Source organism: Acomys minous (genome assembly GCF_964271855.1).
Source record: "Acomys minous genome assembly, chromosome: 6".
NCBI lineage: Eukaryota > Metazoa > Chordata > Mammalia > Rodentia > Muridae > Acomys > Acomys minous.
Window position 1 is genome coordinate 69116269 of NC_140487.1, and position 27730 is coordinate 69143998.

General features: G+C 47.4%; 1 protein-coding gene across 2 annotated transcripts in view; it reads left to right on the forward strand.

The window, feature by feature from the left end:
• Positions 1 to 27730, forward strand: part of ZC3HAV1 (zinc finger CCCH-type containing, antiviral 1) — a 53025-nt gene that overhangs the window by 13358 nt on the left and 11937 nt on the right. For both annotated transcript variants that reach the window (XM_084785525.1, XM_084785526.1), the window contains exons 2-7: positions 6009 to 6144; positions 10795 to 11047; positions 15261 to 16286; positions 16516 to 16614; positions 19479 to 19602; positions 24481 to 24658. In XM_084785525.1, coding sequence (XP_084641651.1) covers positions 6009 to 6144; positions 10795 to 11047; positions 15261 to 16286; positions 16516 to 16614; positions 19479 to 19602; positions 24481 to 24658 — 1816 coding nt within the window. The remainder of the gene's footprint in view (positions 1 to 6008; positions 6145 to 10794; positions 11048 to 15260; positions 16287 to 16515; positions 16615 to 19478; positions 19603 to 24480; positions 24659 to 27730) is intronic.

Consider the following 27730-nt stretch of genomic DNA (forward strand, 5'->3'; position numbering starts at 1 on the left):
AGAGAGAAAGAGTATTTCAATGTAGTTACCATCAAACCCCGAAATGATCTCCTGCTGAGCAGCTGGCAAGTTTACTGGCCTGTGATGCTCAGGGAAGAACACCCAGTTCAGGAGCCACACCCAGAACTGGATGTGAAAAGCTCAACCCTCAAGTCTTTTTTTTTTTTTTTTTTTTTTTGAGACAGGGTCTCTCTGTGTAGCCTTGGCTGCCCTGGACTCACTTTGTAGACCAGGCTGGCCTCGAACTCACAGTGATCCACCTGCCTCTGCCTCCCAAGTGCTGGGATTAAAGGCGTGTGCCACCACACCGGCAACCCTCAAGTCTTGGGTCCAGAAAACATTAGAATCCCTTGGGGTCCCACACCAGTGAGGCTTCTTCAGTTGGTGTCGCCGCCTGCGTTAAGAACCACTTCCCTTACCGGGCTAGATTGTTTAGGCCACGCCCCTCGGCTGGAGAGATGGTGGGCTGAGTAGGTTAAAATAGGATTGTGTGGGTTAGAGTGACAGCGCGAAAAGGTCATCTGTTGTTAGGCTTGGGGTCTGAGAGACACTCCTGCCTCTTTTATGGCCATCTTTGCTTCTTTTTCAAAGTTATGGTTTCCTATGCCTGGAGCTGTTTGCTTGTTTGTGTGTCTGCTCTGGCGCCAGCAGCAGTCTGCAACTGTTTGCATTGGCCTGGGCTGTAAACAAGCTCTTTTTCAGCCTAGAAGCTGAGGGCACCAACCAGAGCTGGGGCCACCAGAGGCTGTAATCAACCCTCTCTGCAGGAGCACTTGTCCCCTTTTGGGGGCGGAGCATGACCACTCCCAGTGTCACCTGGGAGTCCAAGTGACTCTTGCCGGCCCCTGCCTTAGATAAACTGTCTGAGAAATGGCTTGGGGCCCAGCCATCAGTAGTGTAACAAACCTTCTGGTTCTAGGCGATTCTCTTGCATGCTACAAGTTGTTGGAATCAACTAGCAGGTCTGGGATGGGACCCAAGAGCTGGCTTCAGCTACTGTTAGCGCTTGAGCTGGAAGCAAGAGTGGGAAGGAAGATCAACATTAACCCTAACCAGCCCAGCAAACATCACAGGCGGGTTTTGCCCTATTGCACTTTATCCTTCATAACCCCTCTGCTTTCATTATGCACTCGATTTTCCAGCTAGTCTCGAGGAACAGTGGCTTCAAACACCCCCTGCATTTTTCATTAGTAAGTTTCTGATCTGTTTTCAGTTTTGCAGATTAGAGGGTTTTCTTCCTCCCCCCCGTCCTGTTTTTGAGGTTAGAGTTCCTCTCACCTGTGACCCTATTTATGTTTTCCTTTCCTGGGCCTTTGTTGCCCACTTCAGGGTTATTGTGATTGCTAATCCGGGTCAGGAAGCACGGGAAGGGTATTAGTTCTGTATCTCCTCACACATCAAATGCAAACACCGCCCCGCACCCCCCCCTCCCGTTTGTGGCTGATGAGTGTGCTGAGAGGAGGGCCAGGGTAAAAAAAAAACCTGTACGAAGCCGCTGAGGGGATGCCCAGAGTCTGTGGGAGAAAACAGCAGAGCCTGCTAGGGATGGGGGCACCAACCCGGTCCAGACTAGACATAGCCGCACCAGATGAAGCCGGGTTTGAGGTGAGGACCAGAGACTAGGGAGATGGGGGTGAGAAATAAAAGATAAAACTGGAGCCATCCGAAGGACAGCATCAAGGACAACAGCCAGCCCAACTTAACTCTTCTTTTTGACATCCATGCCTTGAGTGGGCTTCCAAGCCGACGGAGCCAGTGCGGCTCTGTGGTCAGCATGTCTGGGCTTGGTCCAAAAGGGAAGGAACCTATAGAGTCAGGGGGCGGAGCCTGCCTGTCTATGGGAGTATTTACCCACGGAGCCACCCTGCTGGCCCCAGGCAGGTGCTTCAGCTGGGTCATTCCAGTGGCCGCGGGGACAGTGGAGTGCGGTGTCCTTCAAGGGGTGAATGAGGTAAGGGAACTCCTACACATCTGGCAGAGCTGTAACAGGGTGCTGGGACGGGTGGGGTGGGGGCGGGGCGGCTGGGGGAAGTTTCTCCTTTGGGCTGACACCAGAAGGGATTACCTTTAATCCCAGCAGAGGCAGGTGGATCGCTGTGAGTTCGAGGCCAGCCTGGACTACAAAGTGAATCCAGGACAGTCAAGGCTACACAGAGAAACCCTGTCTCGAAAAGCGCCCCCCCCCAAAAAAGCCTTTCCTACTATAGCGGGCTCTTCAGATCCTCTCCCATGGACTCAGGGAGTAGGTGGTAAGGTGGAGTTTTTCCCCCAGCTGCCAAGGCTCTCGGTGGTAGAGGCTGGTGGGAGAAGTTATCTGAAACCGCAGAGCAGATGCCGAAAGTTAGCCGAGCAGAGGTCAGCCTTATCAAGGAGCACCAGAAACACACCGGAAACCAAGGTTAGCCGTGGGCAAAGTAAGGGTGGGATCTGCATGGGAAAAGGCTAGGATGGAGGTCTTTACCAGCCCTTTACCTTTCCCTGAAGCCAAAGTGCCTGGGAGGGCTGGCTGGAATTCAAGGACTCCGCTACCGGCCTTCAGGGCTGTTGTCTGTAATTTTATTTTTAAGGTTCTGTTACATCTGAAGGCAATTCGGGAGGCTTAGTAACATTCCTGTAAATGAGTGTGTCTGTGTGTGTGTGCACAAGCGCTGATTGGAACTCACCAAATGACTGAGTTTGCTGGTTGGTGAGCTCCAGGGACTGCCCTGTGTGCACTTCTTCAGTTCTAGAATTACAGAGGAGTCACTAGGTTTTGTTTGTTTTAATGTATGTTCTGGGGCTTGAACTCAGGTTGTAACGATGACAAGGTGTGCACTTTTTTTTGACTGAGCTGATTCTCTAGCCCGCAGAAACGACTTTTAAAGAATAGTTCGGAGGATGATTTCCACTCAGACGCTATGTTTCTGAAGACCTTCCAGTTTCAATAAAATCATTTTGCATTTCTGTTTACCCATGATAAAGCATCTGAAAAATAGTAATGGAGCGGGCATATTTAGAAATGAAAGATAATTAAGGAAAAATTTTCCTTTTTTGTGGGGAGAGGGGTTTCGAGAAAGGTTTTTTCTGTGTTAACAGCCAAGGCTGTCCTAGACTCTTTGTAGACCAGGCTGGCCTCGAACTCACAGAGATCCACCTGCCTCTACCTCCCAAGTGCTGGAATTAAAGGCATGTGCCACCGCACCTGGCTGAGGGGAAATTTTATTTTAATTAATTTATTTTTAGTTTATGTGCATTGGTATTTTGCCTGTAGGTATGTCTGTGTGAGGGTGTCAGATCTTGGAGTTACAGAGAGTTGTGTGCTCCCATGTGGGTGCTGCGAATTGAACCAGGGTCCTTTGGAAGAGCAGTCAGTGCTTTTAACCTCTGAGCCGTCTCTCCAGCCTGAAATTTTTAATTAAAAATAAAATGAAAAATGGAAGAAGGGGCTGAGAGAAGGCTCAGCAGTTAAGAGCACTGTCTGTTCTTCCAGAGGTCTGAGCTCAATTTCTGGCCACCACATGGTGGCTCACAACCACCTGTAATGTGATCTAATGCCCTCTTCTGACATGCATGTATACGTGCAAATAGAGCATTCGTATACAATAAACAAATAAAACCTTTAAAAAAAAAAAAAAGGAAGACTCCCTGGATAGACCAGATGCTATTTTCTGCTCCAGGGCACTCTAGTGCAGTTGTGACACAGAGGCAACAGGACTAAGGTCCTCATTGTGCTGTTCTGTAGAGAGTGTGACACTCCTAGCAACATTTGTGCACACAGAAGAGTTAAGTACATTAAAGATCTTTTAGATAAGAGTAAGCCAATGTTACCGTGAATCATTGTGTTAATATCTTAGGGTGTAAAAGGCATATAAATTATGGCCATTGGCTTCAAAGCAGGACATTCTAAGAGTCAGCTATCCCATGAGGGTGCTGGGATCCAAACTCAGGTCCTCTGGAGGCGCATGGAGGGTTCCGAGCATCAGGCCAGCTCCAGGCCTCTCAGCGACTTTGTTCTCAGTGGACAGTGGTTTCCGAACAGGTTGCTTCCCACTTCTAAGCCGTCTTTATTCTTCTTTCACAGCTGTCTGCAAAACAAGCATTACACTAGTTGAGATCAAATACTTTGTGTACACGTATATAATTTATAAGGAATGTATGCGCCCTCCTGATTTAGCTGTTTGGCATATATATCTTTATTATTTATTTATTTGTGGGCATTTTGTTTGTTTGTTTCTTTCTTTGTTTTTTGCTGCTTTTTTTTTTTTGAGACAAGGTCTCTCCTTGTGGCCCTGGCTGTCCTGAAACTAGCTATGTAGAAACTCGGCTGGCTTCAGACTCACAAGAAATCCTCCCATCTATATCTCACAAGTGCTGGGTTTAAGTGCGTGCCACACACTAGCCTGGCGTAGGGGCACACACTTTAATCCTAGCACCTCAAAGGCAGAGGCAGATGGATCTCGTGAGTTCAAGGCCAGCCTGGTCTACAAAGAGAGTTCCAGGACAGCCAGGGCTGTTACACAGAGAAAACCTGTCTCAAAAAACAAAACCAACAACAACAAAAGTGTGTGCCACACACTCCACTTTTGTTGTTGTTGTTGTTGTTGTTGTTGTTTTTAAAGGTATAATTAAAAAACAACAACAACAACAACTTGGAGGCAGAGGCATACAGGGCACCAAGAGTTTGAGACCAGTCTGGCCTACATAGCAAGTTCCAGGCCTGTTCCAGGATATTTGATTCCTTTGCGATCCCCGAGATTGTGAACTGTAAAAACCTGTCCTTTGTTTGGTGTGGCTCAGCACTAACACACACCTTTAATCCAAGAGCTTTCTGCACACAGGATTTAATAAAGTTAACCCTAGGTCAAGAGGTGCAGCAAGAAACCAGCTGACAGGGATTAAAGAGTAGGAGGGACTTTGAGCTGAGGGCTATTTAAGACAGGTGTAGAAGTAGAAGGAGCTCTTGGGCTCTTCAGCTCCCTGGCTTTTGGCTTTTGAGGCCTTTTGAGCTTTGAGCTTTGAGCTAGTAAGCCTTTGGCCTTGAGGTTTTTGGCCTTTTCCTCCTGGGCTGTCAGCTGAGCTAGTGAGCCTTTTGGGCCTTTTCCTTCAGGACATGAGCTGAGTAGGAAGGTCAGCTGGGTGCTTCCTCTGCCTCTCTGGGCTAGCAGGCTTTCACCCCAACATCTGGCTCCTGAGTCTTTATTGGTAAAATAGGAGGATTGGGATTTTCCTTGCATAGGCTGGCTGATGCCTGCGTAAGGAGACCCTGTTTTTGTTGTTTGTTTTGCTTGCTTGTTTAAAGTATATATTTGTGTATTGCAATCAAACTGAGGTTATCAGGTTTGATGGCAAACCCGTCTCACCCACTGTACCATCTGGCTAGACCAAGTTTTTCTTTTAAAATTGTATTCTTCCTGTAGGATTGGCTATCCTGTATTAATTACCAAAGGATACAGCATTGATGTTTGCCGAGCGAAAGTTCATTGGACTCTTTCTTTTTACTCTACCTCGCACATGCTAAGCAGGTGCTGTAGCACTGAAATCAGCTCTTTTAAAACAGTCTTGGTGGCTGGAGAGGTGGCTCAGTGGCTAAGAGCACTGCCTGCTCTTCCAAAGGACCCAGGTTCAACTCCCAGCACCCACATGGCAGCTCACAACTGTCTGTAACTCCAAGATCAATGCACATACATTAAAATTAAATAAAATATTAAAACAAACAAACAAACAAATGAACACCCAGTCTTTGAGGGTAGCACATGAAGTAATGGCATTTTCATATATCCATAACATCACACTATGGTCTTAATTTGTTCCCCGGTCCCGATACCCTTCCCTGCTCCCCTGCATCCTCTTGGTAGGCCATTTCTTCTCCCCAGTAGTTCCCCCTTCTGCATCCCTTTTTTCTTCTCCCCCTTCCTTAGAACTCAAGATGCCTTCCTCCCTCTGCTTGCCCTCTTTCTGCCTCCATACCACCTTCCTTTTTATTTCTTTGGTGACGTGCGGACACTGACACTTGTCTTCCTTCCTCCCAGGAACCTCTGCAAATATTCCCACGATATCCTCTCAGAGCAGAACTTCCAGGTCCTGAAGAGCCATGAGCTGTCTGGGCTTAACCAGGAGGAGCTGGCGGTGCTCCTGGTCCAGAGCGACCCTTTCTTCCTGCCTGAGGTAAGTCCTGCCTCTTACACCTTTAACCCCAGCACTCTTGGGAGGCAGAGGCAGGCACAGCTATCTGAGTTTGAGGCTAGCCTTGTCTACATAGCAAGTTCTAGGCCAGCCAAGGTTACCTGATGAGACTCAGTCTCAACAAACAAATAAGGCCGGGCATGGTGGCGCACGCCTTTAATCCCAGCACTTGGGAGGCAGAGGCAGGTGGATCGCTGTGAGTTCGAGGCCAGCCTGGTCTACAAAGCGAGTCCAAGTCAGCCAAGGCTAACACAGAGAGACCCTGCCTTGAAAAACCAAAAACCAAAAACCAAAAAAAAAAAAAAAGGCAAACAAACAACAACAACAACAAAAAAGAGTTTGAGTCCATATGCATCCTCCACTAGGCTGCTAGGCATTCCACTGTAAACAAGGATGAGTTAAGGACAGCTGGAGTCTGTCTGGTTGATGCTTTACATCTGGGAAGGCTTTGAATTAAAGCTGGAAAGATGTAGGTACAGGCTATGTTGCTGTACAAGACACTCCTGACTTAAATTCAGTGATTAAAAACATAGACTTTTAGGTTTTTTTACTCATTGATAGCCTCATCGGGGACCAGCAGGCTACAGCCCAGAGGCCAAACCTGGCCTGCCAGCAGTCTAGAAATAGAAGTCGGCTGGAACACAGCAGTAATGATGTGTTTACTGACTTCCTGTTGCTGCTCTCCCCCTTCGGGGGTCAGTTGAGTTGCAACAGAGACCGAATGGCTAGAAGAGCCTAGAATGTTTACTGTGCGCTGTTAAGGAAGTGTGCTGCCTCTAGGCCCTGCCCGGCTATGGGCAGGCAGGTATGCTGCGTGGTCGGGCAGAGAATCCTACCCTGTCTTCCAGGGACTCACGCTGGTAGGTTAGCTGTGCTGTCTTCAGAATGGGGCTATAGAGTGGAGGGCCTCTGACCTGAGAAAAACCCTTGAGTGGAGAATCCTTGAGTATACTACACCCACAGTGCAAAGTCAGGACCAGCCTGACACAGAAAGGGCGGCAGAGACATGGGGCGGCGGCGGCGGGGGGGGGGGTGGGGGGTGGGGTGGGGGGGGGTGGAGGAGGAGGAAGAGGAGGCAGAAAGTGGAAGGCATGCGGAGCTGCAAGGGAGGTTGGAGTTCAGTGTTTTCTGTTCGATAAGACAAAACAGCTGATGGAGATTTCGGGAGGATTTGACCATTTGGGGTGCTTTAAAAACTTAGCCCAGCAGGTGGTTTTTGAGGTGTCCGCTGAGCTCCGGGAGCTCTGAGTGTAGGACATCGCGCAGAGTGTGTCGATGAGGAGAGAGCGCATGCCCTCTCCTTTCATAGCGCCAGGCGTTCTGGAGGTGCGTAGGGTGCTCCATGCCTTTTCTGTCTCCTCTCTTCCCTAGCATCACTCATAATGCTGCCTCTGCCTCTAACCACCCCTGTGACCTTGGACAGAGTTTCAACTCGCTTCTAGGTATCATGGCGTTTGGTCTGTGGTTGGCTTTGCATCTGTTAAGATTTAGCAGTGCCCATATTTTAGTCAAATACTGACTACAGCAGTGGACAAGACACACTCCCCTGCCCTAAAAATTAATTAGTTAATTAATCAGTTAATTGATTGGGGGGGGAACAGTGAGACAGTTCAGTGGATAAGGGTACTTGTCTCCAAGCCTGATGAGTTGGGGCCAATCCCTGGCACCCACTTGATAGAAGGAGGGAACTGCCTCCCCCAAGCTGTCCTCTTTGTAGCTCAAAATATCCTGAAACTCACTCAGCTATCTAGCCTAGGCTAGTCTCGAACTCCTGAATCTCCTGGCCGCCTGCTAGGTGCCAGAATTATAGGCTATAACCTCCTTCTCTTGGATATGTAGTCGCCTTCTTCTTCTCCTCCTCCTCCTCCTCCTCCTCCTCCTCCTCCTCCTCCTCCTTCTTCTTCTTGTTCTCCTTCTTCTTCTTCTCCTCCTCCTTCTTCTCCTTCTCCTTCTTCTTCTCCTCCTCTGAGACAGGGTCTTACTACGTAGCTCGAACTCACAGAGATCCACTTGTCTCTGCCTCTTTAGTGCTGGGATTAAAAGTGTGGGCCACCTCACCCAATCTTTGTTTTGTGTTATTAGAGCAAGGTCACCCTGTGCAGCCCAGGCTGGCCTCAAAGCCCTTGAGGGCTCATGTTCTGGACATGTACTACTGTGCTTGGTGTACACACTACTGGGAATTGAACCCAGGGCTCCGTGTATAATAGGCAAGCACTCCACCAACAGAGCTCCTGGATTTGCATTTCTAATATGTGTCTAGGTGGTGCTTAGGGCCCAGACACCGCACTCAGAGAACTGTGGTCTAGAATCGGATTCCGTAGCACTTACACGCACTGGAGTCTGGATTTTGGGGGGCTACCGAGGTGGCTCCATCACTATTCCTGGGGTTAGCCTCTCTCTCTCTCTCTCTCTCTCTCTCTCTCTCTCTCTCTCTCTCTCTCTCTCTGCATTCAGACTCATCCCAGGGAGGCAGGCAGACACAGTTTCTACAGCCTAGTAAACCAAACATTTTCATCTTTCCAATGCCTGAGAATCTGGGTTCGTCCCTAATCATTTCTCATCTCGTGGTTCCAGTACTTGCCTCATACTCCTTAATTTTGTAAAATTCAGTCTTATATTTTGTTTACTTGCTCAGCTTCCCAACAAATTTTTAGGCAGGCAGATAGGACAAATATTAAAGGCCCAAGCCTTTAATCCCAGCATTCAGGAGACAGAGGCAGGAGGCTCAAGGCCAGCCTGGTCTACATATTGAGTCTAGGCCAGGAAGACTACACAGAGAAACCTTGTCTCAAAACCAAACAAACAGAAAAAGAAAGAAACTAGGTTACCTTGCTGCTTCTCAGGCCCTGGCCTTTAAACCAGCCTCCCTCAGCTCTGCAGCCACCTGGCTTGATCTCAGCTGTAGAGCATCTTTACTCCATCCTTGTAGAGCTATGTATGCAGCTGTGTTCACTTAGATCAGTGGCTCTCAACCTTCCTAATAATATGTCAACCCTTTGACACAGTTCCTCATATTGTGGTGACCCTCCCAACCATAAAATGATTTCATTGCTACCTCATAACTGTAATTGTGCTACTGCTGTGAGTCACATCCTGATAACGCAGGATGTCTGATATGTGACCCCCAAAGGGACTGTGACCTACAGGCTGAGACCCACTGGTTTAGGTAGCATGTAAGGATTTCCTTACTGAGCTGGCCATAGTGGTGAATGCCTGCAGTCCCAGCACTTGGGAGGTCAGAGGAGGAGGAGGATTGTGGGTTGAGATCTAGCCTGTGCTACATAATGAGTCCTTGTCTCAAAAAAACTGAAAACAAAATCCCAGCACTCAGGAGGCAGAGGCAGGCAGAGGGGTCCAGGACAGCCAGGACTACAAAAGAAACCCTGTCTCAGAAACAAAACAAAAGGTGCTGGAGAGATGGCTCTGCGGTTAAGAGCACTGATTGCTCTTCCAGAGGTCATGAGTTCAATTCCCAGCAACCACATGGTGGCTCACAACCATCTATAATGCCATCTGATGCCCTCCTCTGGCCTGCAGATATACACGCAGGCAGAGCACTGTGTACATAATAAATAAAGAAATAAATCTAAAAAAAAAAACAACAACAAAAATAACTGAAAACCAAGCTGAGTGTCGTGGTGCATGCCTTTAATTCCAGCTAACAAACAAAAACAAAATGGGGAGAGGCTGTGCACACCTTTAATCCCGCTACCTGGGAGGCAGAGACCAGTGAACTTTTTAAGAGTTGGAGGCCAGCCAAGTGTACCTAGAAAATTCCTGGCTGGGCTGGAGAGATGGCTCAGTAGTTAAGAGCACTGTCTGTTCTTCCAGAGGTTCCTGAGTTCAATTCCCCAAAACCACATGGTAGCTCACAACCATCTATGATGTGATATGATGCCCTCTTCTGGCCGGCAGATGTATATGCAGGCAGAACACTGTATACATAGTAATAAATAAATCTTTTTTTTTTTTTTTTAAAGAAAATTCCCGGCCAACTAGGGCTATATAGTGAGACCCTGTCTCTGTCTTCTCTGTCCCCGTCTCTTTCTCTCTCCTCTCCTCCTCTTCCTTTCTTCTTGGCACTCCTTGCCACACATAGATCATTTGTAAAGGTCCTGTTTCGGCTATCAGACACCAAATGACGAAATCCCAAAGTTGCATGTAAGACACACATGTCTTTTCAACTGTAGAGTGAGCTAGGATCCAAGCGAGGCTCTTCTCTGGGGCTCCTTTATGAAGTCCTGTGCACGGCTACCATTTCAGTTTGATTCTTCCTGGACTCATCAAAGCCATTGCCATGTTCTTTCCTTGCGTTTCTTACCCTTTAGACACAAAGTTCTGTGCTGACTTTGTGATCCTCCTGAGCGCTGTGTTACAGGCATGCAGCATGCGCCACCATGCACGATATTGTCTGTTAACTCGTCTTTGGACCTCTTCTGGCCCCAAATAAGTACCCGTCATCAATCTCTCTCATCAATCCCATCTCACTGTGGGCAGCGCGTTGTTTTCTCTTGGGGACACCTCTGCTGTTTTATGGGATGGGGGCTTATGCATTCCTTAACAGGTCCGGCAGATACGAGGTGCTCTTGCCCCGTTGTTTTTTTCTTTTCTTTTCTTTTCTCTTTTCTGTAGATATGCAAGACTTACAAAGGAGAGGGCCGGAAACAGACTTGCGGGCAGCCACAACCATGTGAGAGACTCCACATCTGCGAACACTTCACTCGGGGCAACTGCAGTTACCTCAACTGCCTCAGGTCTCATAACCTGATGGACAGGAAGGTGCTGGCTGTCATGAAGGAGCACGGGCTGAGCTCTGAGGTGGTCCAGAACATCCAGGACATCTGCAACAACAAACACGCCAGGAGGAACCCCGCCAGCACAAGAGGTGCGCCCTCTTCCTTTTTAATTGTTTGAATTTGCAAAGAAACAGAAATGTGCGCGCACGCCTTTTATCCCAGCGCTCCAGAGGCAGAGGCAGGCGGATCTCTGTGGGTTCGAGGCCAGCCTGGTTTGAGAGGCACAAGGTGTGCATCCACTCACTCCAGGCAGAATTAATTTGCATTAACTTGGAGGCAGAGACCAGCCTGGGCTATATAGAGAGACCTTGTCTCAAAAAACCAAAACAGTTTAACAAATGTTTCTTTTTTTCTTTTTTCTTTTCTTTTCTTTTTCTTTCTTTATTTTTTGTTTTTGTTTGATTATTTGTTTGTTTGTTTGTTTTTTTGAGAAAAGGTTTCTCTGTGTAGCCTTGGCTGTCCTGGACTCGCTTTGTAGACCAGGCTGGCCTGGAACTCACAGTGATCAAACTGCCTCTGCCTCCTGAGTGCTGGGATTAAAGGCGTGCGCCACTTTATTTATTTATTTTTTTAAAGATGGGACTCAAACAAATATTTTTTGAGTTTCAGCGTCATTCTAGTTGTTTAGCCTCTGTGTGTACATACAAGCATTTATGCACATGTATAATTTTAAATTACAATTACTTATCTCATGTGGAAGTCAGAGGGCAATTTTTGAGAGGCAGTTCTCTCTTCATCTTAAGGGTCCTGGGAATGAACTCAGGATGGTGACCGAGAGCCATCTTACCACCCCCACACACTTTTGTTTGTTTGTTTGTTTTGCTTTTTTCGAGACAGGGTCTCTCTGTGTAGCCTTGGCTGTCCTGGACTCACTTTGTAGACCAGGCTGGCCTTGAACTCACAGCGATCCTCCTGCCTCTGCCTCCCGAGTGCTGGGATTAAAGGCGTGCGCCACCACGCCCGGCTCTGTTTGTTTGTTTTGAAACAGAGTCTCAGTGTGTGGTACTAGCTGGACAAGGCCTCACTTTATAGACCAAGCTGTCCTCTAACTCACAGAGATCCGCCTGCCTCTGTCTCCTGAGTGCTGGGATTAAAGGCATGCACCACCATGCCAAGCTCACACACACATTTTTGTGGTTAAAATACCTGACATGTGGGTGGATGCATTGTGATACTTTACAGAGACACATATGTAACAAAAAAAATGTACTTTTAGATTTAGTTTGTCACCTTAAAAACCGTGTGCATGTGTGTGGGAGTTGGGCTCTGTGTATGCATTTGAGTGCAGTGCGAGTACTTGCACAAGCCAGAGGCATCAGCTCTCCCCAGAGCCGGAGTTACAGGCAGTTGTGAACAGCTCAACACGGCTTTGTAGTAGCAGCGAGCACTTTAAGCAACAGTCTGTCTCCCAGCCCCTTTCTTTTTGAGATGCACAATGTCCTTTGCTATGGCTTGACCCCACTGTGCTTGATCAGCCATTTGTTGATGGACAGTTTAGTTTGTTTCTGTGTGGCAGCCACTATGGGCACAGTGCCACTATGAATAGTGTGTTTCTGTGCGGTAGCCACTGTGGGCACAGTGCCACTATGAATAGTGTATTTCTGTGCAGTAGCCACTGTGGGCACAGTGCCACTGTGAATGGTGTGTTTCTGTGCGGTAGCCACTGTGGGCACAGTGCCACTGTGAATGGCGTGTTTCTGTGCGGTAGCCACTGTGGGCACAGTGCCACTGTGAATGGCGTGTTTCTGTGCGGTAGCCACTGTGGGCACAGTGCCACTGTGAATGGCATGTTTCTGTGTGGTAGCCACTGTGGGCACAGTGCCACTGTGAATGGCGTGTTTCTGTGTGGTAGCCACTGTGGGTATAGTGCCACTGTGAATGGCGTGTTTCTGTGTGGTAGCCACTGTGGGTATAGTGCCACTGTGAGTGGGCATGCTCAATTATCTCCTGGAGATTTCTAGATCACTTTCTAAATGTCTTGAGTGTCTTGAGGAGCCGCTGTGCTGTTTTCCATAGCAGCTCTGCCATTTCCCGTGCCCCACCTGCAACACACAGGGTTCAAGCTACTGTTGGAGTTTTTATGAAACAGCCATCCCAAGGGGTAAGGAATGGTACCATTTCTTAAGCATTTTCATATAACATGGTACTGATCTGAAAAACTTTTTTGTCTTTTAGTTTAAACTAAATTATATTATTGTCTTAGTTAGGGTTGTTATTGCTGTGATGAAACACCATGACCAAAGCAGCCTGGGGAGGAAAGGATTGCACTTGCACACATCACTGTGCATCATGGGAAGGAAGTCCAGACAGGAACTCAAACAGGGCAAGACCTTGGAGGTAGGAGCTGATACAGAGACCATGGACGAGTGCTGCTTATTGGCTTGCTCGCCTTGCTGTTTTTCTTTTTCTTTGTTGTTGTTGTTTTTGTTTTCTTTTGTGTTTTGTTTTCTGAGACAGGGTTTCTCTGTGTAGCCTGGCTGTCCTGGAACTTACTCTTACAGACCAGGCTGGCCTCGAACTGACAAGAGCTCCACTTCCCTCTACCTCCCTAGTGCTGGGACTAACGGTGTCCATACAGTTCAGCCTGCTTTCTCATAGAAGCCAGGACAGCCAGCCCAAGGGTGGGACCACCTATGAGCTGGGCCCTCTCATATCAACCATTAATTAAGAAAATGCCCTAAAGTTCCCTCCTCTCAGAAAACTCTAGTTGTATCGAGTTAACACGAAATTGGCCAGCACGGCCATCTTATGTATTTATTGTGTGCCTGTAACCACATGTCACTACATGTGTGGAAGGCAGAGGGCACCTAACAAGAGTTCCCTCTTTCCTCGGGCTAAACCCAGGCGTTTCGGGCTCGGTGGCAAGCACCCTCACTCACCGAGCCGTCTCACTGCCTCTAGTTGTTCTTCGTAAAGTGGACCTAGAGGAGGTGACATGTATGGAGTGGTGCAACACATGACTCTAAGACGCTGCAATGAAGAGCCACGTCGCCTTGTCCTAGGGGAATGGTTTATAACTCGCAGGAGACTTTGGGCTGGGATACTTCATCATTAACCCTCACAGCAAAACTGTGAGCTGTGGCAGGTTTACTGCCTGTTAGCCTCCCTTAAGGGCAAGGAAAGGGGGTGCTTAGAAGTGTTAAGCAGCTTTTACTGCAAGCAGCTTTTAATTATACTTCCAAGACTAAACAGGACTGTGGAGATGAAATCTAAAAGCCATGTTTTCTGCTGCTCACAGCACATGTGGGGTCGGGGTTGGGGGAGAGGAGACTGGGGGCGGTTGGTGTCCCATTGTGGGTTCACAGTGTGTGGGGAAGAGCCATAGTTATTGTCACTTCTAGTTAAGCTAGGGAGTTAGCCATCATGCCCGGAGGAGGTTTGCTCTCTCGCTGCATCACTGTCGTCCGCTTTCCTCCGCCAGGATAGCACACACATGTTCTTCATAAGCATACACACAGCACCACCCCACCCCCACCTTTCAAATGCCTTTCCGCCACAGAGATCACATGTGTACGTTACAACACCCACACTTCACGCACTAGCTCACCCCTCCCGTCCCTGCTTCCCAGCGGGTGTGAGTGTCACTTGGCTTCATCACTTTGACGTTAGCTTTTTATATAATGTAGGGTAGGCTAGCCTAGAACTTGCTGTGTAGCCAAGGCTGGACCCCTGCCTCAGCCCACTGGAATTCATTGGCACGAGCCACTGGGTCCACTCTCAGTTTTGAGTTTTGATCGTAAGTGTGGGCACGAGGGGAGGCAGGGAAAGAACTCTGGAAAGTTTGTAGCTTAGGTGAAATCATAGCTCGAGTTTGTGGTCACTTTGCTGTTTGGCATCAGAGTTAGAAATGTTTATTCCTAACCCAAGCAGTGGCACTCGCTTAATCCCAGAGGAGGCAGAGGCAGGCACATCTCTGTGAGTTCGAGGCCAGCCTGGTCTACAGAGGGAGTCCAGGACAGCCAAGGTTACATACACAGAGAAACCCTGTCTCGAAAAACAAAACAAAACAAAAGCTTGTTCAGGTATCTATACTATGACTAAAATCTCTGTGAGTGGACTGGGGAAACTCACTGAGTTCTGGGAGAGGTTGGGGTAGGGGGTGGCTGGTTTCCGGTCCTCCTCTCTTAGCCGGACTGCTGTTGTCCTGGACTCTGCCAGGACCCCAGCTCCACCCTACTAAGATTTGTAGCCACCTGTTAGGAGACTCCAGAGATAGACCTCAGCCAACAAGGCTGGACCAGCAAAGAGAACATCGAGGTGGGAGCCTGAGCTTGAATTTTCTCTTTGGGTGTCTCTTTCCAGCTCCTCATCCACATCGCAGAGGTGGGGCACGCAGAGACAGAAGCAAAAGCAGAGACCGATTCTTTCAGAACAGTCTAGAAGTTTTCCCAACGGTCTCACCTGTGGGATCTGGTCCCTCTAGCCCAGACATCACTGGCTGTAAGGATTCCCTGGAGGATTTGTCTGCAGATATCATCCAGAAGTTCAGGTACCTGGGGACTCAGGATCGTGCGCAGCTTTCGTCCATGTCATCTAAGGCTGCGGGTCTCCGAGGATGCAGCCCAATGGGAGCGAGCCAGGAGTTCTCAGAGGATGGGGACCCAGATGACTTGTTTTCTAGGAGTCGTTCTGGTTCGTCCTCAAGTCGAGCCTCCGAGGGCTTTCCTCTAGATGTTGCCCTAACACTTGAAGCCATGACCATGAAAACGGGCAAGCTTTCCGGACACCGTGTGGATGTCAAGGGCAAGAGTGAGGCTCCAGGGGTCCAGCATGTGTCTTTTTTTAATAGTTACGCCGATGGGGTAACTAAGGAAGGGACGGCCTCAGGAATTTTAGGTAACAGGGCCACAGCCAATGGTCTAGGAGAAAAGGCATTGCCAAGCAACCATTGGAAGAGTGCAGGTAAGCACCAAGATCCCCACACCACTGGCAGAATCGCTGACAGTGGCAAAGACATGTTGTTCCTGAGTGATAAATATGGAGCAAACAATACAGTGTGGACAAGTACATCGACCCGTAATGCACCAAATGGCTCTAGTCGAATTTCGGATGGAACTCCAGATGACGCTAAAAGTAGTGCCACTGCGTTTGGCGTAAAAGCATCAGTCACTGGTGGAAAAGCAGTGTCTTCAGGAGCTCAGAGTCTAAGAAGCCAGGTCCTGGCTAAGCCTGGGGAGACCACTGCCCCTGTACAGGCCAGCAAGCTGCCTCAGTCGCCTCCGCCTTCCTCAAGCCACAGAGTTGTATCCTCTGGGACCCCTGGCAAGAACTCCGCCTCTGCCACTGTGAGCCTAGCCAGTGAGCCTTCGTGGATGACCTCCAACTCTGGTGAGTGTGAGTCCCCTAGGGAACTCCCGAGGCTCGAGTGCATGGGGCGAGAGACGTCTCTGGTGCCCTGTTGTCTATATTTCATTGTACAGAAGGGCTGTGTAGGCTCTCAGGAGCAGCCCGTGAATTCCAGGATGCAGATGAGTGTGGACCACATTCTCTGTGTTTTCCTACTGTGAGACCAGGCATCCTCATTTCCGGCATACATACATCCTCTCTTGCTTTTCAGATCCCCTGTGCTACATTACAAGTCCTACATTTCCAAGGACGGATAATCAAGGCCCACAGGAAATCTGCCTGGATCATCTGTATAAGAGCTGTCATCAGGGTAAGTTGTGTTTTCTGTGAGATGCCTTTAGTTGCTGTGCACATGGCTGCTGTGAGCATGGCACCAGGTACCAGTACTCGGTACCTGCCCGAGACCACGCTGCTGCTTTTGAGTAATCTAAGGAATTGGATCATAGGGTAATTCTGTTTGATCTTTGGAGAAAACATTTTTCATTGTCACTTGGCTGTTTTTCTCCTCCCTCTCTTTTTACCCTCTTTCTCTTTCTTTCTTTCTTTTTCCTCCCCCCCCCCCCCTTTTTTTTTCTTTTTCGAGACAGTGCTTCTCTGGGTAGCCTTGGCTGTCCTGGACTCACTTTGTAGACCTGGCTGGCCTCGAACTCACATCAATCCATCTGCCTCTGCCTCCCAAGTGCTGGGATTAAAGGTGGGCGCCACCACTTCCCGGCTTGCTTTCTTTTTATTCTTTAAAAAGGAGATCTTTGACAATATCATACAGTATATATGATGAATTTTTATTCTTTTCAGAAACACACCTGCTACCCCCTCTCAGTCCTTTCCCTCACTGAGCCTCCTTTTCCCAACAAGTCCTCCCTGTGTGTTCATGTTTTTTTTTTTTTTTTTTGGTAATGACCCACTGCATTTAATCAGGACTGCTTGCATAAGCCCAAGTGTGGGGTTATTTACAGGGCCACAGGCAGCTTATCAGTGGCTATACCACTGAAGAAAATGACTCTCAATCTTCCAGAACAGCTTTCCTTCTCCTCTTCCTTTGTAGACCAGGCTGGCCTCGAACTCACATAGGTTTGCCTGCCTCTGCCTCTGGAGCACAATCATGCCTGGCCATTAATCCATTGCTGAACCATATAAATCTCAAGCAGTGCCATCCTGTTGAGTTCCTCTATGGTGGCTTTTTATTTTAAAGTAACCATGTACTTTTATTTATTTATTTATTTATTTATTTATTTTATTTTATTTTTTGGTTTTTCAAGACAAGGTTTCTCTGTGTAGCCTTGGCTGTCCTAGACTCGCTTTGTAGACCAGGCTGGCCTCGAACTCACAGCGATCCGCCTGTCTCTGCCTCCCAAGTGCTGGGATTAAAGGTGTGCGCCACCACGCCCAGCCTAGCCATGTACTTTTAAACATTTTTACAATAGTTTAAGGGGCTGGAGAGATGATGGCTTAGAGGTTAAGAGCACTATCTCTGCCTAGAAATAAATAAACCTATTCAAGTCAGATGAAAAGTTTAAGAAGGCAGGTTTATTTGGCAATGGGGCTCCTGGGAGTTCACCAGCCTCGAGGGATGAGACTTGACCGTCAGGGAAGGATTTTATGGACTGCAGGCCAAGGAAATTGACATCTCTGACACTCGCTGGACTTGTGCCCAGATATGGGGTGTGGAGGTCTTAGGTGGCTGGCCTCTTCAAAGGTAAGGGGAGTTGGGACAACTGCCAGGAATGTCAGAAGTGGGCCTTGGAGGCTTTCCAAGTGGGCAGGGTTGTAGAAGGAGAAAGGAATAGAGTTTTACCGGACCATGTTGGGGAAGACCCCCTCCCCAGACTCCCAAGGAACTGTGCTCTTATAGAGGACCTGGATTAAGTTCTTCGTCCTCACATGGTTGCTCACAACCACCTGCAACTCTAGGGAATCTAATGCCTTCTAGCCTCCATTGGCATCACCGTGCACATGGGGTATGTAAACTCATGCAGGCATACACACATACACATAAAAATGTTTAAATCATTTTTTAAAACCAACAGTTATATTTATATTTTTATTCATTACACAAACACACACACACACACACACACACACACACACACACACACACAGGATTTAAAAAATAAAACAAGGGGCTGGAGAGATGGCTCAGTGGTTAAGAGCACCGCCTGCTCTTCCAGAGGTCCTGAGTTCAATTCCAGCAACCACATGGTGGCTCACAACCATCTATAATGTAATCTGATACCCTCTTCTGCAGATAAAGCACTCATATGCAATAAATAAAATAAATAAATCTTTTAAAAAAACAAATAAAACATTGATAGTTGTGGGGGAAGTTTTTCAAGACAGAGTTTCTCTGTGTAGCCTTGGCTATCCTAGACTCACTTTGTAGACCAAGTTGGCCTTGAACTCACAGAGATCTGCCTCCCAGAGTGCTAGGATTACAGGCGTGCGCCACTGCCCTGGGCAACATTGATAATTTGAAAAACCATTTCCTGTATTCCTGTGGGCACGGGTCCTGATGGTTCCTTGCTCAGCAAGTGTCTGTTCTGGTATCTCTTGCCACTGGGTGGGTAGCATGAGCTTCTGTGTCTGAAATTAAAGTGGGCAGCAGTGTACCCATAAACAGGAAGATTGTCTAAAATGAGTGAATACATGGCACCTAGCCCCAAACGGGTGTCAGATAGCGGCTTAAGGAATTCAAAACCCCACTGAGATTATAGTGGAAGTGAGAGCGGTGCTGAGATTTGTTCTGGAAGAGCTGTCATCTCTGAGGCCAAGGGTCCAGAGAAAGAAGAGGAGCTGTCTGTCCTAGAGAGCCTCTTATCCAGAGCAGAAGATGGCCTCAGATCCCCTAGACCTGGAGTTACAGGTGCTTGTCTGAGCTGTCCTGTGGGTGCAGAGAATTGAACCCAGGCCCTCTGGGAAAACAGCCAGCTGGTGGGCCATCTCTTCAGCCCAGAGTTTATTTTCTAATGGGTTTCCGTGGGAACCAGAGTCCATGACACATAACCCAAGCAGGGGCCGGAATGACTGAAGGGATGATGGGGAAATGCCTGGCAGGCGGCGGGGTGGGCGGGCCTTGACAGAGAGGTCAGTAAGTAGTGCAGTTGACAGTCAGGAGTGAAGTTGAATTGGTTAAAAAGCCCAACACTTGGCTGTAAGGACCCTTCTTTGTCGTTGTAGGCAGCTGCAACAAGAGCCACTTCCATCTGCCCTACCGGTGGCAGGTGTTCTTACTTCCCTCTTGGGAGGACTTGCAGGACATGGAGAGCATCGAGAAGGCCTACTGTGACCCCCAGGTTGAGATGTAAGTTGGTGGCTGTCCTCTGGCTAATGGGATCCAAATTGGAAGAGAGGGGAGCTTCAAGGTCAGCCGGTGGCACACCAAGTTGCCTAAGGCAAGGGATCCTGGGGAGATTAGTAACTGCAGTGACGTAAAGGGGATGTGATTGTTCTGCAGGAGGGTCTTGCAACAAAGCACAGTACAGAGGTCAGTTCATGCTCTCAATAGCTCATCGCCATCAAAAAACAGTAAATGGGGCCAACGGGATGGCTTATGAAGCAGATGAAAGCACTTGCAAAGTCCGACACCCTGAGTTTGATCCCGGGAAGTCACGAAATAGGCACATGAGGTGGCAGACATCCGGACTCCCAGAATTCCTAGAGCTAGAAGCCAGTGAGTGGCCAGCTAGCCCAGGGTACACCACATAACAGGGAAAACAGGAAAGACCCTGCCTGAGATAGGTAGAAAGAGAGAACAGTTCCAGCAAGTTGCCCTCTGCCATCTACTTGTGTGCTGTAGCATTTGTCCCACACTCACACATAAGTAACACACACCAAAAAGGCTTTTTAAAATATATACACTAAGAGCCAGGTGGCAGCTTTTTGTTTTTTGTTTTTGTTTTTGTTTTTCTGAGACAGGGTTTCTCTGTGTAGCCTTGGCTCTCTTGGACTCACTTTGTAGACCAGGCTGGCCTCGAACTCACAGCGATCCACCTGCCTCTGCCTCCCGAGTGCTGGGATTAAAGGCGTGCACCAGGCCAGCCTGGTCTAGGATAGCCAGGGTTCTCACACAAAGAACCCCTGTCTAAAAACAAAAACAAAAACAAAAACAAAAACAAACAGCAAAACCCTACTAAATAAGGGCTGGGGAAACAGCTCAGTTAGTAAGGGCTTGGTCTGAGTTACACACCTCAAACCCATGCTTTTAAAAAGCCAGCCAGAGACAGCCAGACATGGTGGCATACTCCTTTAATCCTAGCACTTGGGAGGCAGAGATAAGCAGAACTCTGAGTTTGAAGACAGCCTGCTCTACAGAGTGACTTCCAAGAGAACTGAAGCTACACAGAAAAAAAACATATCTCAAAATTATTTAATTACTTAATTTTCAAAAAGATTTATATATATATAGTGCTCTGCCTGCACATACACCTGCAGGCCAGAAGAGGGCATCAGATCACATTATAGATGACGGTGAGCCACCATGTGGTTTCTGGGAATTGAACTCAGGACCTCTGGAGGAGCAGTGAGTGCTCTTAATCTCTGAGCCATCTCTCCAGCCCCTGCTTAATTAATTTTTATGAAAGTTAGCCAGATATTAAGGAGTGATAGGATGCTTGCCTAGCCAGCACAAGGCTCTGGCAGGGGAACAGGCAAGCAGGGCACACAGTGTGTGTGTGTGTGTGTGTGTGTGTGTGTGTGTGTGTGTGTGTGTGTGTGTGTGTATGACCCCAGCCCTGGATACTTAGGGTATGCTAGCTGGTCTCCCTGCTCGGGGAGTCTCAGAACAGCAGGGCCAATCTTAAAGAACAAGATGGGAGGTGTCAGGAGAGTGCTGTCGAGGCTGTCTTCTGGCCTCTGCATACATGCAGATACACGTACATGCATGTACACACATACACACATATTTTAAGAAGAAACATTAAGTGATTCAGAACAGGTAAGGTGTTGGCTTACTTTCCTTATTTAATAACACCACTTGAAACTTGGGAGATAGCCTCAGGCAGTGAAGGGCTTGAACCCCCCAGAACACACGGGCGGGCTGTTGTGACCCTGAGCCCTGGGAACGTGGGGACAGCTGAGTCCCAGCCTAGCCTACTTGTTGAGTTCCAAGTCAGTAAGAACCCCTGCCTCCAAAAAGCCACAGTGGCTGTGAGTTTGACCTCTGGACTCCACACACACGTGCACACGCACCCCCACCCCATGTGTTCCCCACCCCATGTGTTCGAGTACAGAAGTTTCATATGTCCCTACGTGTTTGTGTGCCATCTCTGTTCTAGAGTCTCCCAGGAGAATGGATTACATCTCTTCATTTGGTAGGGTTGGCATGGCTAACAGCCACATGGCCACATTTACTTTCTATCTGGAAAAGGGATGTGTACATGGTTTTTATTCCATGTGGAGTTTAGAAAGCCTTTGGTAGATGTTCTGTGTTGTTGTGTTCTGCCTGCTACTAGGGGGCGGCATTAGCTGTTCTCACATGCAGATGGGATATTTATTTTTATTTATTTATTTATTGGCGTGTCCCTCCCTTCTTTTTTCTTTTTCTTTTTTTAGGTCAAACATACTTTTCCATCTATGTGAACCCAGTTTCTCAATCTTGACACTATTGATGTTTAAGAATAGAATTTGTTGTGGGGCTTCTACCCCTGCCCCCCAACAGGGTTTCCCTATGTATCTCTGGCTGTCCTAGACTCTTTGTAGACCAGGCTGTCCTCGAACCCACAGAAATCCGCCTGCCTCTGTCTCCCAAGTGCTGGGATTAAAGGCCTGCACCACCTCCACCAGACTTGTGGGGCAGTGTTTAGCAGGATTCTTGGTCTTGTCTTCCCTGGGTCCCTTAACCTGTGGTGACCAACGTTGTCTTCCACTGTTACCAAAGGCTCCATGTTGGGGATTTAGCTCAATGGTAGAGTGCTTGCCTAGCAAGCACAAGGCCGTGGGTTCGGTCCTCAGCTCTAGAAAATAAAAAGGACAAAACCAAAGGCTCCATGATCTTTCCTTATCCAGGGCCTAAGCAGTCTGTCTTAGCCCAGAAGTTCTCAAGCTTTCTTTTTTTTTTTTTTTTTTTTTTTTTTTTTTTGGTTTTTCGAGACAGGGTTTCTCTGTGTAGCCTTGGCCATCCTGGACTCACTTTGTAGACCAGGCTGGCCTCGAACTCACAGCGATCCACCTGCCTCTGCCTCCCGAGTGCTGGGATTAAAGGCGTGCGCCACCACGCCCGGCTTCAAACTTTCATCTCAACACCATTAACACTCCTGAAATGTACTGAGCATCTGTGTGCATGAGTTATAGCTATCAGTATGCCATATTGAAAGTAATGCCTCAGACCAGCACGCAGGAGGCAGACATAGGCAGATCTGTAAGTTCCAGGGCAGCCAAGGCGACACAGAGAAACCCTATTTTGAAAAACAAAAACAAAAATCCAACATCGCCTTTTCCCTTTCCTATTTTTATGTATACAAGATCATTTTCTGGATGATACGTAATACATAACTTTACAACAAATTTAACTTTGATTTGTGTGTGTGTATGTGTGTGTATGATGTGACATGTGTATATGATTGGACAGTGTGTGTATGATGTATGTGTAGATTGTGGATGTGTGCATATGTGTGTGTATGTCAATGTATATAATGTAGGTGTATGTGTACGCTGTGAATGTGTGTATACAATGTGTGTATGTATGTGCATGATATATGTGTGCATGCGGTGTGTGCACACAAGTACATGCGTGGAGGTCAGAGAACCACATTTAGAAGTCAGTTCTCCAGCTAGAGAGATGGCTCAGTGGTTAAGAGCCACTCTTATGTGGTTATGTATTATGAATACATAATAAATACATATTTAAAAAATAACAACTACAACAAAAAAAAGAAATCAGTTCTCTCGTTCCACAATGGATTCTGGGAGGTGTACTTAGTTCATTCCCCCCTTTACATTGCAAACACTTTTATTCAATAAGCCGCCTTCCAGCCCTAGTGTTTGTTTGTTTGTTTTTGTTTTGTTTTGGGTTTTTTTAAAGAAATATTTTATTTATTGATTCTTATTTTATGTATACAATTGTTCTATCTGCATGTACACCTGCAGGCCAGAAGAGGGCATCAGACTCCAGTATAAATGGTTGTGAGCCACCATGTGGTTGCTGGGAATTGAACTCAGGACCTCTGGAATGGCAGATGGTGCTCTTAACCGCTGAGCCATCTCTCCAGCCCCTTGTTTTGGGTTTTTTGAGACAGGGCTTCTCTGTGTATCCCTGACTGTCCTAAACTCACTTTGTATACCTGTCTGGCCTCAACCTCACATGCCTGCCTCTGCCTCTCAGAGTGCTGGGATTAAAAGCATTCACCACCAGGCCAGTCTTTTTTTTTTTTTAAATACTGTTTTAATATTATTGTGATAACTTTGACGTCAATCCTTTGTAGTTCTTACATTCTTCAAACTATCTGAATTACATCTGTTTTTCTTTCTTTAATTAAAACAAACAAAAAAACAAGAAAACAAAGCCCAATTATTTGTTCTTTGAGCAATTTTATTCCTTTTTGTGATGGTGGTGGGGGAATCATTTTACATTTTCCCTTTACGTAAAGATTGACGTTATTTTACCTTATTTTATGTGTATGAGGGGTTTTGGCTGCATTTGCATGTGTGGACTCCCTGGAGTTACAAATGGTTCTGAGTCAACATATGAGTGTGGGAAATAGAGCCCCGGACCTCAACCACGCTGAGCCTTGGCTCTAGCCCACTAGGGATTTTATTGAGGGGTGAGGTGGAGAACGAATACCTCTTCAAAGCTATTTATTTATTTATTTATTTATTTATTTGTCTGTTGTTTGTTATTTATTGAGGCAGGGCCTCTATGTAAAGCAGGTTGGCCTCCAACTCATGGAGACTCATCTGCCTCTGCTTCCTGAGTGCTGGGATTAAAGTGTACTGCCACACCCAGCAGGACTATATGGTGCAGATAAATTCCCTGTCTATATTTCAGTTTGTTTATTATGTGTAAGATTAGAAGCTGTACAGAGAAATTTCCTGGACCGTTTCGAATGACAGAGAAATAGAGAAAGGACATTTAAAGCCCCATTGCAGCCCTGAGGTTTAAATGCTGTTTTCCTGGAGGTGTACCCAGAATGCAGGAGGCAGGGGCCGTTGCACGTTTAGTTAACTTTCTACCTTTCTCTCGCAGTGTTTTGATAGGAAAGCATCAGATCAATTTCCAGCAAATGAGTTGTGATTCTTCCTATCTCATCCGACGCCTCTCCACTCCTTCATCTGTCAAAAAGCCAAACGACAATGTCTTCACCACCAAGTGGCTTTGGTACTGGAAGGATGAATTTAATAAATATATTCAGTATGGGGATGTGGTGAGTACCATTTTACCAAACACTATTAAAACATTTGAAGGCCCCATACCTACCTACCCTTGGAGAGTGCGTATGGCAGGTGAAGGTTGGGGGAGGGGGCATGCGTTCCAGTTCTTATATACTTTAGGAGGAATGAGAAACACACGTCTAAGGCCCGTCTTTAATCCCAGCACTGGGGAGGCAGAGGCAGGCGGATCGCTGTGAGTTCGAGGCCAGCCTGGTCTACAAAGTGAGTCCAGGATGGCCAAGGCTACACAGAGAAACCCTGTAACCCTGTCTCGAAAAACCAAAAAAAAAAAAAAAAAAAAAAAAAAAAAGAAAGAAAGAAAGAAAGAAACACGTCTATATTTTCACTTGGGAGGTACAACTCAGTCCTGTTGTCCCTCTTTCTCATTCGGATGGATGCCTGGAGCTGTGAAGTAGCTTTCGGTGTATCCATCCCAAACACACAGCCAGCAAGGAGGGTGATAACGGGGCCTTAGGAGGCTGGTGAGGAGAGATGGCGTGGCCTGATGATGCGTCTAGCAGAATGTTTTAACCTGCTCTAACATGCAGACCCATCTGGTCCCTGATGTTCAGTCAGAGTTTGGAGTTCCCTGAACTTGAAATATTGGGCTAGAAGATTCTAGGCTGATCCACAATGGGGCATAGTAAGGCAGACTAGTTGTCCGGTTAAGCTGAATATCTGTCCTTTGGTGTAAATGTCTGTTCCTCTGGTTCATAGTTTAAAAGTGTAGGAGTGGGAGGAAGACGGCAGAGAGAGGAAGGTCTTTGCATCAAAGTGACTTGGAAAGAAGCAAATAAAGGCAAAAGTAGAGGAAGGGCAAAGAAATGGCAATGTGGGGTTCTGTGTTAGAAGTGAGGGGCAATGTAGCTGCCAAAGCCAGGAAAAAAACATTATTCATTAGAGAGTCCCCAGCAATACCACACAGTGGAGACACCCCTGTTTCTGCTAAAGTGTTACAGGTGTGCTGGAGGGAGGGGCCCTCTACAAGGGTCAGTTCGGCAGCACACACATTGTATCAAAGGCGCCAGACCTGATGCCTTGGTCCTCATATTGACCCACTTTCTCCCGTGGCTTGGTGGAGCATCCTTGAAGCAGAGTTCTGTTCACAGCGGGTGCAGGCTTCTGTGAGAGGGAACTTTCCGGTTCTTATGTTCAAGCCAAGAAAGTGCAGTTTCACAGAAGTGATTTTTGGGCCAGGCGTGGTAGCGCACACCTTTAATCCCAGCACTCGGGGAATCTGAGGCAGGCAGATCACTGTGAGTTCACGGCCAGCCTGGTCTACAAAGCGAATCCAGGACAGCCAAGGCTACACAGAGAAACCCTGTCTCGAAAAACCAAAAAAATAAAAAATAAAAGTGATTTTTGTCAAGTGCTGTGGGAGTAGACACCACAAGGCCGAATTAATTAGCCTTAGGAAAAATGAAAATAAACTATAGGTCTCAATAGTTCCTAAGTCATGTATCCAATGTTCTGTCGGATAAGGGAGAAAGATCAGGAAACGTTTGTATCCTGGTCATATCGTCAGTTCCAGAGATCAAAAAGCTATCAGTGGAGAATAGGAGCTATGTAGGTTTAAATTCAGAGCCAGCAAGATGGCTCACTAGGCTAAGGTGCGCGCCATCAAACTTGAAAACCTGAGTTCCATCTCCCCCACATAAGTAAGTAAATGTTATTTAAACATGTAAATGTGTGTAGTTCTATAGACCACATTTCCTAATAAAACATCAAGAAACGTCAGCCACAAGCACGGGGGTGGGGTGGGGGAGGGGCGTATGACTGTAATCTTATCACTGGCTACATACTGGGACCAGCCTGGACTACGTAATGAGACCGGCCCGAACACTTCCTCTACCCTCCCACTAAATAAATGTCAAAAGATTAGAAAGTATTTCTCTAGGTCAGGCATAGTAGCACATACCTGTAATCCCAGCAGTTGGCAGAGGTGGAGGAATCTCTGTGAGTTCAAAGCCAGCCTGGTCTACATAGTGAGTTCCAGACCCTGTTTCAAGGCTGAGGGGGGTGGGTGGTACATGGGGAAAAAGCATTTACTCTTTTCCCAGTTCTGAGTTACAGCCTAAGGAGCTGGTGGTCATGGTGCATCTAGAGTCAAGAAGCAGAGAGCAGGGAATGGTGATCTCGCTCATTCTCTTTGTTCTATTCAGTCTAGCACCCAGCCCACGAAATGGCTCATCTACCCTTGGTATGGGGCTTTCTAGCTCAGTTAACCCAAGGAAGAGAGTCCCTCACAGGCCAACCTAATCTACACCGTCCCTTATTCAAATCACCTTCCCAGCAGACTCCAGAGTCTGCCAAGCTGACGTTGAAAGTAGCCATCCTAGGGCTGATGAGATGGCCCAGTGGCTAAAGGCACTTGTTGTCAGCCATAACCTGCCTTCAGTCCCCGAGACCCACGCGGGGGAAGCAGAGACCCGACTCCTACCAGCTCATCTCTGACCTCTATGTGCACACAGCGGCATATCCACCTCCCCAACCCAAAATAAGGTGGAAAGACTGGGAGAGAGAGAAGGACGGGAGGGAGGGAGGGAGGGAGAGAGGGAGGGGGAGAGTGAGTGAGAGAGAGAGAGAGAGAGACAGAGAGAGAGACAGAGAGAGAGAGACAGAGAGAGAGAGACAGAGAGAGAGAGACAGAGAGAGAGAGACAGACAGAGAGAGAGAGAGAGACAGAGAGAGACAGAGAGAGAGAGAGAGAGAGGGAGGGAGGGAGGGAGGGAGGGAGGGAGGGAGGGAGAGCTTTTTTAAAAAATTAGCTGGGCAGTGCACTCCGGAGGCAGAGGCAAGAAAATCTCTGAGTTTGAGGCCAGCCTGGTCTACAAAGTGAGTTCCAGGACAGCCAGAGAAGCCCTGTCTCAAAAATCCAAGCTAAGTACATAAATTAATTAGTTAATGAAATGAAATATAGTTTAGGAACTGATAAGAAACAAGATGGGGATAACAATTGAGATGTAATATGGATAAATTAATAAAATATATTTTTAAAAAAAGAAACAAGACGGGAGAGGAACGTGAAACTGTCACATTTAATCTGCAGCGTTCAAATGCGATAG